Source organism: Pantherophis guttatus, chromosome 8 (assembly GCF_059756535.1).
Source record: "Pantherophis guttatus breed Tessera chromosome 8, ASM5975653v1, whole genome shotgun sequence".
Lineage (NCBI taxonomy): Eukaryota > Metazoa > Chordata > Lepidosauria > Squamata > Colubridae > Pantherophis > Pantherophis guttatus.
Genome location: NC_142070.1, coordinates 15,088,254 through 15,102,265, shown reverse-complemented (window position 1 = coordinate 15,102,265; position 14,012 = coordinate 15,088,254). Strand labels below are relative to the sequence as shown.

The 14,012-nt window shown below is 38.4% G+C and overlaps 1 protein-coding gene across 1 annotated transcript in view; it reads left to right on the top strand.

Moving 5' to 3' along the window:
* The window catches only part of SNCA (synuclein alpha), a 56,038-nt gene extending 43,254 nt beyond the window's left edge, over positions 1-12,784 (top strand). The window contains exons 5-6 of the mRNA XM_034440481.3: positions 8,249-8,320; positions 12,147-12,784. Of these exons, the coding sequence (XP_034296372.1) occupies positions 8,249-8,320; positions 12,147-12,179 (105 nt within the window). The 3' untranslated portion in view covers positions 12,180-12,784. The remainder of the gene's footprint in view (positions 1-8,248; positions 8,321-12,146) is intronic.
* The last annotated feature ends 1,228 nt before the right edge of the window (positions 12,785-14,012 follow it).

The following is a 14,012-nucleotide window of genomic DNA, read 5'->3' as shown; positions in this document are numbered from 1 at the left end:
ATTTCAGTGCATACCAGGAAGCCACGACTGGAGATAGGACATTATTATAAACTCTGCAAGGAAAATAGCTTTCTATTAAGTTCTCGGGAGAAATTATGCTAGTTCTTCTGATCTCATGACTGAAGAAATGGCATCTTCTCTTTCCATGTAACTTCTTATTTAAAGCAATTTGTTATTAGCTTTTTGCTGCCATAGATTTCTTAAGAAATGCACACTATTGTGAGGATGTAATAAAAAGAATTATCCCATGTCTGGAATTTCTCAAGACAAATCTAGTTTTAGAACATCCCATCCTGCTGGAATCTTTAAAAAGCTAAAAGTTCAGGGATGCTTTCATTTTGAAAGAGGGTACAAAATAGAATTCTTTATTGGCCAAGTATGATTGGACACACAAGGTGCATAAGCTCTCAGTGTACATAAAAGAAAAGATACATTCGTCAAGAATCATAAGGTACAACACTTAATGATAGTCGTAGGGAACAAATAAGCAATCCAATCATATTAGGAAACAGTCAATATAAATCTTAAGGATACCAGCAACAAGGTTACAGTCATACAGTCATCAATGGGAGGAGATGGGTGATAGGAACGATGAGAAGATTAATAGTAATGCAGACTTAGTGAATAGTTTGACAGTGTTGAGGGAATTATTTGTTTAGCAGTGTGATGGCATTTGAGAAAAAACTGTTCTTGTATCTAGTTGTTTTGGTGTGAAATGCTCTATAGTGTCGTTTTTAGGGTAGGAGTTGAAACAATCTATGTCCAGTATGTGAGGGGTCTATAAATATTTTCACAGCCCTCTTTTTGACTCGTGCAGTATACAGGTCTTCAATGGAAGGCAGGTTGGTAGCAATTGTTTTTTCTGCAGTTCTAATTATCCTCTGAAGTCTGTGTCTGTCTTGTTGGGTTGCAGAACCAAACCAGACAGTTATAGAGGTACAGATGACAGACTCAATAATTTCTCTGTAAAACTATATCAGCAGCTCCTTAGAGGGTATAGTAGCTTTGAAGATAGAAAAAGTTGAGGAGATAGTGATTGAAGGAAAAGCAAACCATAAGCAAGAAGAAACAGTGCCATACTATGCTACTCCTGATTGATTGTGCTACTACTAAGAGGAAAGGCAGGTGAGTAGCCAAAATGGTTGCTCTGAGCAGAGATGCCTTTGTTTGTTCTCCTTCGTGCCAAGGTGGGGCACCTCTATAAAGGGGAACAGTCCACATTGCCCCTTACATATCCAAGCTTGCCTCTTTCTTTTTTTACATGCATCCCCCACTCTTCCTTCCTTACCACCTCCCATGTTCCTGTTCTTAGTTGTTGTTTTTTGCATCCTGTTCTTTCTTTCTCCTTGCTTCTTTCTTCACTCAGAATAAAGTTTGAAAAGGCTAACCCATGTAAAAATGTATTCTATTTTTTCCACAATATTAAGCAATATTCATTAAATAGCTATGATCGACAATATCCAAAGAGTCAAGATCTGGATTTTAATACTGTACTAGGGAAATTAAATTACGGTCAGATTCAGCAGGTAAAAACACACAGGTGAACGTGCATACAATCTGATGCTCTCCCCCAACCCTCCATCAAAACACTGAGTCTGCAACATCCAGAATTGTATTGCCAAGTTAAGGAAAGTTTCATAAATAATGCTATGCACAAACATAATGATCTGTAAGCTGGGATTCAAGAAAAAGTTCAGATGATTTGCAGAAGAAGGGTCTAAACCAGGGGTGTCAAACTAGCGGCCTGCGGGCTGGATGGGTCATGCATAGGCCACGCCCACCCCAGCTCTGCGAAGGGGAAAAACATCACGAAACGTCACACAATGACAACGTGATGTGGCGTGTGGCCTAAACTATGTTAAAAGAGGGGACGTAAAGTCCGCACCCATAAACGGATGTTCCAGACCTAATTATTCTGTGAAAGCTTTCATTCTTGTGATCTGCATTGCTTCACTTTTGACCAGGAGTGAAATGCTCCCGGTTCAGACCAGATCGCCCAATCTGGTAGCAATGGCGGCGGGTTGTTCCGAGAATCGGTAGCAAAAATCCCTGTCCCCGCCCCATGCCCAGCTGAGCTGCATGATCATCAGAGGCTTTTTCTTTTACTTTTAAAAGCATTTTTTCTACAACCTCTTCCAACGAAAAAATGCTTTTAAAAGTAAAAAAAAAAAAGCCTCTGATGATCGCGCGGCTCTGCTGACCATCCCAGCAGAGCCGCACAATCATCAGAGGCTTTTCAAAGCATTTTTTTCTGCAACCTCTTGGCCGAAGAGGTGGTTAAAAAATGCTTTGAAAAGTCTCTGACGATCCCAGCTGAGTTGCCTGATCGTCAGAGGCTTTTCAAAGCATTAGAAAAAATGCTTTGAAAAGTTTTTTTTTAAAAGTTGGCCACACCCACCCAGTCACATTACCACCACCACCACCAAGCCACGCCCACAGAACTGATAGTAACAAATTTTACATTTCACCCCTGCTTTTGACAGAAAAGGATCAAAGCTTGTATGTGCAACCTCATATATAGCGTAGCCACATTAACATATTAACTGCTATGCTTGGGAAGATATGGATCTGTATTCTTTCAGTGCACCAAAAAAAATGGTTCTAAGAGATCAGTGTCAAGTAGATGAAACTTCAGTCTTGATCACCTGGTTTCTGGAAGGCAGGAGGGAGTCATCTCTCTCCCCAAGATTTAGCACAAAATCATATATATGTTCCTGCTGAGTTCCAGCTGACTGGTTGGGTCAGAAAGGAATGTGCTGTATGTTGGTGCAGTTTTCTATATCTTTTAAGAACTTTGTGTGTTGTCCTTGCACAGGACAGCAAGCATCTTGCACAGTTTTAGCTGATGTGTCTGCTACACCCAGAAATACTACAGTCATAGTGATTTGTGTTCTAAATAGAAGGTTGTTCTGTGTGAGACAACTCTAGGACATGATTTGGAAACTCATAGACTGTAGATTAGATACAGGTAGTCCTTGACTTACAACCACAATTGAGCTCAAAATTTCTGTTGCTAAATGAGACATTTGTTAAGTGAGTTTTCCCCCATTTTACGACCTTGCTTGCCACCATTGTTAAATGAATCACTTCCGTTCTTAAGTTAGAAGCACAGTTGTTAAGTGACTCTGACTTCCTCGTTGACTTTGCTTGTCAAAAGATCAGAAAAGGTGATCACATGACACTGCAACCGTCATACGTATGAGTCAGTTGCCAAGCTTCTGAATTTTGATCACATTTTGACCATGGTGATGCTGCAACATCACCATTTTTCACACAACATGGTGATGTTGTGTGAAAAATGGTCACAAGTCATTTTTTTCAGTGCCGTAACTTTGAAGGGGCGCTAAATGAAGTCAAGGACGTAAGTCAAGGACTACCTGTACTTAATGTCTATCAAGAATCGTATCACACCAGTCCTGAAAAGTGCACAGTATTTGCACACTATTCATTGTTGGACCAATTTAGAGCAGCATGTTCCTCTGCAAGTCATAAATTATCTAAAAATTGGGTATCCAAACTTCCCCATCTACCAGCAGCTCTTTTGACATTTCTGCCTCTAGCTATAACCAAGCTAATGTGTGAAGCATTTATGACTTGATGATGGTCACTGAAGCAAGTAGGAATTCTCATTTCATTGTTTTTTTCCACTGATGGTCGTAATGGTTTTTATTGATGGTTTTTGTTGCTGCTTTCATGCTGTTACTAAGATCGTGGTATGAATGGAAATAAACATAAAATAGTAGATAGGCATGATGCAATTCCTGCTTGTTTGGTGGACAGAAAAAAACATTTCTATATGTTTATGGCTTATACGAATTAACACGTGCAGCCACTTGAAGATGAGAACTTCCAAGGCCATCAAGCTTAATTGGAGATTCAATCTTAGAATACTCCTTTATATTCTAGGGGGAAAAAACCACTGCATATTGGGAAGAAAATTTGTTGCTAAGTGCTAGGTTTAGTAATCTGTCAAAATCTATTTTGTGCAGTTTTTCAGTTATTTCAAATGTAATGGAAATGGATGGCTATTTTGTATGGGACTGAGAATATTTAATTGAACCTTTCATTGGTAGATGTCTATGGAGATTCTCAGTCATCCAGGTCATGGTTGTCCCAAAGGTGCTTTTTCAAGAAGCAACTGGACTTTCTGGTTTTTCTTTGAAGATGTTTCACTTCTTATCCAAGAAGCTTCTGCAGCTCTGACTGGTTGGTGGAGAATGGAACATATGTGCAACATATATGCACACTTCAAACCCAAGAATACACTAAGGCAGAAGCTTGTTCACCTCAAGGATAAAGTTCCCAGACACAAACTGAGCAACATGGTATATGCAGTACATTGCAATGAGCCAAGAAAGATCTGTAGATTGGGGAAACAAAACAACCACTTCATAAAGGCATGGCACAGCATAGGAGAACAAACCCATCAAGAGTAGATTCAGCAGTCCATCTGCATTTAAAAGACAAAGGCCACTCTTTTGAAGACAGCAAAGTCCACATTTTGGACAGAAAGGACTGCTGGTTTGAAAGAGAGGTCAAAGAGGCCATCTATGTCAAAATTGAACGGTCCTCCCTCAACAGAGGGGGAGGGATACAGCATCATCTATCTCCAATCTACAATACAGTCTTTTCAATAGTTTGAAGAAGGCTCCACACCCATTTGCACCCCTCAGGTGACCCTAATGACAGAGATAAACCTCCAGGTGGCCTTAATGATTTGCTAAAAGAATGCAAATGACCAGCTGTCTGCAAGGAGTATAAATCCTTCCATTCCCCACCATTCAGTCAGAGCTGAAGAAGCTTCTTGGATGAGAAGCGAAATATCTTCATAAGAAAAACCAGAAGGTCCAGTTGCCTCTTGAAGAAGCACCTTTGGGACTTTCATTGATAGGATGTCAAATGCATTGACCAGGCATACAGTGTAATCAAAGGGAATTTCTGTGTGACTAGACTCTGTTTTGCTATGCTACCAACCCGGTAACAATCTGCAACCCCCATCTAATGTCTATGTTTGAATTTAAATCTCAAAAGTGTGGAGGAAGACCTCCCATTGGGATTTTACAGATCAGAAAACTGGGTGAACTCGGAAGTCTGCAGTGTGAAAAAGGAATGTCTAATTGAAAACACCCACTCTTTAACATCACAAACATGAAACCAGAGCAAAATCATCCCTAAATGAAATTTGAAAGCAAATTGGATAGAAAGATTGGAAAACCAGAAACAGAAACATGCTTTTTACAACCTTGCAAACGTGGAACAAGAGTTGCACGTTTTAGACTTTTAGGTGGCTTTTACTGTAGGCCAGTGGTGGGTTCCTCCCGGTTCGGTCCGGTTCGGCCGAGCTGGTAACGGTGATGATATGATGTCACTGAACCGGTTCTCCCCCCCCCGCTCTCCCACCCCCCACCCACCCACATTATTCTTACCTTTTATTTGGTCCCACCCCCAATCTATTGCTGCCTCCTGAGTCCCAGCTGATGACTAGAGGGAAAAAAACTGTTTAAACTCTTGCCGCGGGGCTTCAAAGGGCCGCCCTACAGCTGATCAGTGTTAAAAGCAAACAAATGAGTCGGGTCGTAAGTGTGAGGACTGGTCGTAAGTGCAAGGACCTTCCAGAAATGACTCTGACCAGCTAGCCACGCCCACCTAGTCACATGACCTCCAAGCCACACCCACAAAATAAGCCACGCCCACAGAACCGGTAGTAAAAAAAATTAGAACCCACCCCTGCTGTAGGCATGTGAATGCTCAGATATTTGGAGTGCCACAAAGAAGAGGGAATCAAGCTATTCTCCAAAGCACCTGAGGGCAGGACAAGAAGCAATGGATGGAAACTAATCAAGGAAAGAAGCAACCTAGAACTAAGGAGAAATTTCCTGACAGTGAGAACAATTAATCAGTGGAACAACTTGCCTCCAGAAGTTGTAAATGCTCCAACACTATGGTCAATTGGCCATGGCGAGTTGGCTGTGGCGAGTTGTCCCATTCCAACTGACTGCAATAGATAGCACACATTTTTTATGCTGGAAGTTCAAACGACATTTCATAGGCATGCTTTGCTGGATCTACTCCATTGCTAACAAACCAAAACCAGAATCTGTTCTGTAATAATGCAGGAGGGCAATCATGCTACCTTCATGATCAGTAGCAGCATTGATATCCAATATATCCAAGCCAAATGATCAGTTTGCTGGGAGAGAAAATTCCTTAACATTTCTAAATCTTAAAAACAGCTAATCTTTAAAAAGTAGTATTTGTTGCTATGGCAACCACATTCTTTAAATTGTGTGTGTGTGTGTGTGGTATATATGTATAGTATAGTGCATACTGTATATATAGACATTGCATTTTCAGGACAATTTTTTAAAGGAATTTGAATGTTGATATTATACTAACTTGTGTCTTCCATGATACACTGAACAATAACCACTGTTGTTCCACAAAGCATGGCTGTTTTTTTCTGTAATGTACTTGCTGAGGCAGCACAGGAGACTTAAAGAGAAAGGAATAGGTGATATATCTAAAGGAAATGTATTCTTTAATGCCGTATTTATTTTAGGCAAAAAGTCATGAGAGAATGAATCTGGTAATAGTTATTTTCCAACTGACACATTTTATGAAAATGCATACATTCTTGTGATAACAGCTCAGCAATGTTTATGCTAATGTATGTAAATCAGAAATGGTCCTTCCAGACTCCTGATTTAAAGCCATTTTCAGTTTTCTTGCCAAAAAAAAAATTGATTTGGACTGCTCAACATTGAACATACGTAATATTTCTGAATCACATTGATTTGACTAATTGTGCAGCTAAATGCTCTGTAGGTGAAACCCCCATGTAGTCTTTTAATGATGTTCTCTGGTTCATGTCTTTAATTATATTCATCTAAAATAAATTATAAATTATACGGCTCTTTGTCCCCAATATCTACATCAAGGTTTTTGTGCGCGTGTCATATTTTTCAAAATCTCCTCACCAAACTCAGAGAACACCAAGGACCCCACAGTTCAAATCTGAGCTAATATACTCTTCTACCAATTTTCAATCTCTTTCTTCTTATTTCACATCATATATTACCGGTATTAGAAGATGGTTTAGGAAAGATTATTCAACCTATTGTATCAGGAACTCCTCTGCAAATAAATATACGTTATTTGTTAATACTGCACCTAATAGCTCATTAGACTCTACAGCTAAAGAATATTTTTAAATCTGTAATTGTTGCTTTTCAACATTTTGCTAATGTCTCTGTTTACCCTGTATAAGTTGACCTCACCTCGCTAATTGCTTTTTTTAATGATCAATGGATTCTCATTCCTTTGAAGTCTATTTGAATTTCTAATAAGCGAATCCTAGTGTTGTGATGTGAAAAAAAGCTCTTGTAATCCACACTGTAGAATATATACATTATTCCATATTGATCAATGTGTACATTTGTAAATCAAGAGTTTCTTACAAAGTATGTGGTACTTGTAGGATGTGAAACATGTGTTTGTCAGAATAAGGAATGTCATTAACCAATTTCATTTGGGAAGTGAGTAAGATAAGATTTCAATTGTAATTTGTTGTTCAGCCAGACTCTGGGTATAAGGGAATTGATTCTGAGAAGTGTTATATATTACCAAAGATCCATACTTCTATCAGGAGGTTCCAGATTTATGATTTAAGACAACAGAAAATTCAATATCAGTAACTGAAATAAAAAATGAACATCATTAATTGGATTTCAGTGAAAAACAGCCAGAGTCTGGGTCCCATTAAGACAATGGTTTTAACTTTCATAACGGAAGTACATTGTTAGACTTCGTGTATCATCAAACCACCATTCTTGGCAATTTATCATTTTTAATGGCTCCTCAGAAAGGCTATGATGCAATCAAGGCTTTAGTCTTCTTAGAATTTCAGTATATATTTATGAGTCTTCTACTCAAAGTTGATTTTTTTTGTCATTTTTGGGAATGTTTTATGTTTCCTACCCATGTTTCCCTGAAAATAAGACCCTGTCTTATATTTTTTTGAACCCTGAAATAAGCGCTTGGCCTTATTGCCATGCACTCAAAAGCCTGATTGGGCTTATTATCAGGGGATGTCTTATTTTGGGGGAAACAGGGCATTCTATGTGGCAAATACATAACACTTATGTCCAGTACTCCATTTCTCATGCTAAATGGCAAAACATTGTATTGAAAACGGGGCAATGGGAGGAGATATGTATCTTTATATATGTACATTTTATTTTAATCATAGAATGAAGAAGGAAATATCGGTAACACAGATCCAGCAGATCCAGAAAACGAGGCCTATGAAATGCCACCTGAGGTAAATCTGTTGCTGACATTTTCCCACAGAGTATTCCAGTAATGGTTGCCTAACTAGAAAATGTGGCACTGTCTATTTCTGATGGAAATACAGGTAGTCCTCAACTTATGACCTCAACTGAGCCCAACATTTTTGTTGTCAAGTGAGACATTTAAGTGAATTTTGTTCTTGTCATAATTGTTAAGTGAATCACTGTGGTTGTTCAACTTAGTATTTATTTATTTATTTATTAGTTCAATTTATATGCCACCCTCCTCCAAATACTCAGGGCGGCTTACAATGCACTTATAGCAATAGCCTTCATTCTTTTGTATATACCTGCTTTTTAGGGCTTTTGGCCCCCATAAGCGGTGTTTCTACAAAGTCAGCTTATTGCCCCCACAATCCGGATCCTCAATTTACCTACCTCGGAAGGACGGAAGGCTGAGTCAACCTTGAGCCTGTGAGATTTGAACTTGCACTAATTGCAGGCAGCTGGCAGCTAAGTGCTACATAACAGCACTTAGTCCACTGCACCACCAAGGCTCTTCTAAGTAACATGATTGTTAAGTGAATCTGGCTTTCCAATTGACTGCTTGTCAAAAAGTCACAAAAGGTCATCACATGACCCCGGGACACTACAATAGTCATAAATGTGAGTCAGTTCCCAAGCATCTGGATTTTGAGATGCTTGGGATGTAACCATGGGGATGCTGCAACAGTTGTAAGTATGAAAAAAGGTCATAAATCACTTTTTTCAGGGTTATTGTAACTTCAAACAGTCACTAAATGAATTGTTGTAAGTCAAGGACTACCTGTATTTTGGGAATAAACCTCTCTGGCATTTAATTATAGGGGGAAAGCTGATAAGGCCTGAGTTGGTGAATTCACCCTCAATAAATTTGGAAATGGATGTTCAGGAGAAACATCTCCAGAACTCTGAGGAAAGCAAGTGGAGCTTTGATACAAGTAGTGAAATTTCTAATCTCTGGAAGCTCATAAATTGCCATAATGACAATTATGGTCAAAAATAATCTATTTCTTGCTGTCAAAAGTTCTATTTGATTCAAAAGACAATTGGGTAGACTGGGTAGAGAAATAGAAACAAGAAATGAATGGAATTTTTTTAAAAAATATGTGCATTATTATTCCAAGGTTCTATTTTAGAAATGCAAATAGACTTTCTGCAAAAAAAAGAAAAAAAAAATAAGCTAAACATTTTGTAGACATCTTTACTACACTCACTCTGGAGACAACAAAAATTATGCAGCTCTATGAAAAATGTAACTACAGTAGAGCCAGTAGACAAAGTAATTTAGAAGTTGTTGAATTACAATCCCTTCATTTGAACTATTGACTATTCCATATGGGACTGACAGGAAATTGAAATCCAATAACAATTTGAGAATCTTGTCTCAGCTTTATGCCACCACAACACAATTTCTAAACCATTAAATGTGGAAATATAGATGCAATCCTACAACCCGAATTATGCCACATCTGAAAGCTGTTTCAGACGATAGATTTCGACAAAACATTTTCACCTCTTCTTTCTTACAGCAATATTTCACAAAGATATCCTGCCTCCAAATACAAAATGAGAGATTTTAAGATTGTGAATGAGAGCATTACAGCATTTTTCAAAGGACCAGCACCGTTCAGGAGTGTATATTTATCATGCATGAAGGCATTTATCTTTTTCCTCCTCTGTATAACTGACAGAAGCATATGGATTGGGGGAGGGGGTATTCCTGAAGGCAGACATTACGTGAATGAAGCCGCATTTCCGAGGTCCCAAGAGATGGCATTGTTTAATTAAAGAAACCTGAGAACACTAGCTATATTCGATCAAATCAATCAGGCAAATACTAGGAGAGACAGGCAATCCACAAAGTAACTAGGCTTTATGCCATGTAGCACTTTATAGGCAGTGACCAACATCTTGAATCATACCCACAAGTCAACAGGCAATCTTGCAAAGTAGTGGTATTACCTGGGCATATAATGACCGCCCATGCTACTTCTTTCTGGAGCATCTGGGTGGTCTTCAAGGGAAGGCCCATGTAGAATGCATTGCCATAGCCAAGAATAGAAGCAAGCATTTCCTCTTCATGGAATGGATTGCTAACTATGGGGTGGAGATATCATATTCAATCTACCAGACTCTGTTTTGTTTTGTTAATCTACCTTCCTCTACTAGCCTATCTCAAAGAAATGAGAAAGCCAAAAGGAATTTCAGGGAAGAGAATAAGAACCTGAATCTCATTGGTCGCATTCCTAGTAGAAGGCACAACTAGGACAGATTTTCTCATTCCAAGATCCTTAGTATGCATTATGTACCACACACAAACACACACACACACACACAAGCCAACAACACACACATGCATTAAAAGAAAGGAGTCCTGTTTCAGTCTCTCCTAAATGTCCCTCAGATGTGTCCACATACACATACTATTCTCCACAGCTTACAAATCTTGTAGGAAACTTGACCTATCTCAGATTCACAAGGAATTATATTTCTTGAATCTACATCAGCCCCTTTTTGCAAGCAATAACTTACAGTAGTGGCCAAAATTGTGGAAACCTTTTGGGAAAAATGTATTTTCTAAAACTAGCTAATAACACCACTTTTTTGGGGGGGGAGTAGTACCATAAAATTATATATCAATGGAAAGATAATTTAATCAAGAATGTAATGCAATAACTTTTATGAAGGATTTGATATTAGAATAGCAGTTACAGTATAAAGAGGAAAAGTGAAACATAGAAAAAATGAGATATACAAAAAATTTCACCATATCAGTTAATACTTAGTTGGGTAACCTTTAGCATGAATGACGGATTTACAAAGTCTTCCCATGGAGTGAACCAAGTCTTTTAGTTCTGCAGCTGTTATAATGTGAAACCAAGATTGAAGGATTGCTTCTATTAACTGGGTTTTATTGCTGGGTCACTTCTGACTAACAAGTTTCTTTAGTCGGCTCCACAGACTTTCAATTGGATTAAGGTCTGGCCTATTCCCAGGCCATTCCAGCGGTGGAATATGATTATCTTGAAACTCCAAAAAAAAAGTGGTGTTAATCGCCATCAAACCTCAAAAATACACTTCTCCCAAAAGGTTTCCAAAATTTTGGCCACTACTGTATAAGTACCCAACTAAATCCTGAAACTATCTAGTAGGGAAGCAAAGACAAAGTATTGTTTTGGAGGGTTTTTTTGGTTTTTCACCATAGATTTTTCTTAGCAAGACAATTCCATGTTCTCCTAAAGGTTCTACAGGATTCAAGGCAGAGGTGGGTTTCAGCAGGTTCTGACCAGTTCTGGAGAACCAGTAACGGAAATTTTGAGTAGTTCAGAGAACCGATAGTAAAAAATTCTGATTGGCCCCACTCCCATCTATTCTCTCCCAAGTCCCAGCTGATCGGGAGGAAATGGGGATTTTGCAGTAACCTTCCCCTGGAGTGGGGAGGAAAAGGAAATTTTACAGTATCCTTCCCCTGCCATGCCCACCAAGCCTGCCACACCCACCGAGCCATGCCATACCCACCAAGCCATGCCACGCCCACCAAGCCACCCCCACAGAATCGGTAGTAAAAAAAATTGAAACTCACCACTGGTTCAAGGGATGAAAAAGTTATCTCAGGATAAAGACTAAACAGAAACAAGCCAACTTTACCTTTCATTCCACCAGTTTGAGACCTACGGAGAAGAGGTCTATATTTACAGATCTCTTGTTCTTCCAATCTTCTATCTACCTCAGATCTGACAATCTACCGTTTAGTGACAACTACATTTTACTCTGGATTGAGATTTGAATTTCTCCTTCTTCTTTCTCTTCCAACAGGAAGAATACCAGGATTATGAACCGGAAGCTTGAATTTCCTCTCTTTCTTTCTTTCTATCTCTTGCTCCCTGTCAACGAAAACATCTTGTCCTGTTACAAGTGCTGAGTTCCAATGTGTAAACTACTTTTTATAGTTTTTATAGTGTCTTGAAGTTTTCCATCCACAGTGAATGGAGCATCTAGAATTGTGTTCAGTTTCCATGTCTGTGACCAATCTCCGCCTGAAATGGAGCCTGGGTCCAAGAACCATTGTTGTTGTCTGGATATTGTGGCTTCAAGTTCTAAACACCGAAAACAATTTAAAGAACACCTAAGTGTCTACTCCTTATTTAGAAAGCTGTAAATGTTTTGTTGATAGATCATTGGTAATTTAGTATTGTTTATGGTATGGAAGTTTTTAAAATGTTTTCTATGGTCATTCTTCGCTGTCTGAGAATGACCTCATTGTGAAAGTTGTTAATATATTTCTATACATATATACATATATATAAAGTAACTGAGCATGAACTATGCACCTATAAATATTAACTGTGGACTATTACTGTTTTGTGATAGGTTTTACTAACCTGTATCTGTAAATAAAGATGGCCAACTGGAATAAATAAAACACATTGACTGTTCAAAGAGGAACTGCTAAATTGGCTCTGAATAATTCATCCTTCCCATCCCAAAGTGTTCTTCCTAAGTTAGTTTCACACACAAATTAATAACAGTACAGGTTGGCTGCTGTGAACACAGAGAACTTCCACGAAAAAAGCCACTTTTATCTCTCAAACAAAGGTTGAAAAGCATTACATTCTTGATTAAATTATCTTTCCAATGATATATAATTTTATGGTACTTCTCCAAACAACAGTAGTGTTATTAGCCATCAAACCTCAAACATACACTTTTCCCAAAAGGTTTCCACAATTTTGGCCACTACTGTATCTATCATCTATCATCTATTTCTATCTATCTATCTATGTCTCTCTCTCATACACACACACAATACACATACACACATACATACACCTCTATCTATCTATCATCTCTCTCTCTCACACACACACACACATCTTTATCTATCTATCATCTGTATCTATCTATCAATCATCTATCATCTATCTCTCTCACACACACACATATATACACACATCTTTATCTCTTATCTATCATCCATCCATCATCTATCTATCTATCTATCTATCTATCTATCTATCTATCATCTATCTATCATCTCTCTCCCCCTACATCCATCCATCCATCCATCCATCCATCCATCCATCTATTATCTATCTATCTATCTATCTATCTATCTATCTATCTATCATCTCTCTCCCCCTACATCCATCCATCCATCCATCTATCTATCTATCTATCTATCTATCTATCTATCATCTATCTATCTATCTATCTATCTATCTATCTATCTATCTATCATCTATCTATCTATCATCTCTCTCCCCCTACATCCATCCATCCATCCATCCATCTATCATCTATCTATCTATCTATTTATCTATCTATCATCATCTATAGCTCATTTTTGGAAAACAGAGATTACAGAAGGCCTAATTCAGATTCCATAGTCTTCTATTTATGACCGTAATTGAGCCCACAATGTCAGTTAAAAGTCATGACAGGTCACCATATGATGACATCTGATTTCATGTCCTCTTTTGTGGCAACCATTAAGCAAACAAAGAGGCTATTAAGTGAACCTATTTATCATTTATCAAAAAAACACTAATGGTGTTTTTTTCCCAAAACCTAGAAGTGAAGGCCAGTTTCTGGGGAGGGGGGACCAAACGTAAAGCGCAATTACAGGATGCTAAAAGGGCCGTAAATGCAGGCAGTTGCTAAGCACCCAAAATCTGGTCACAT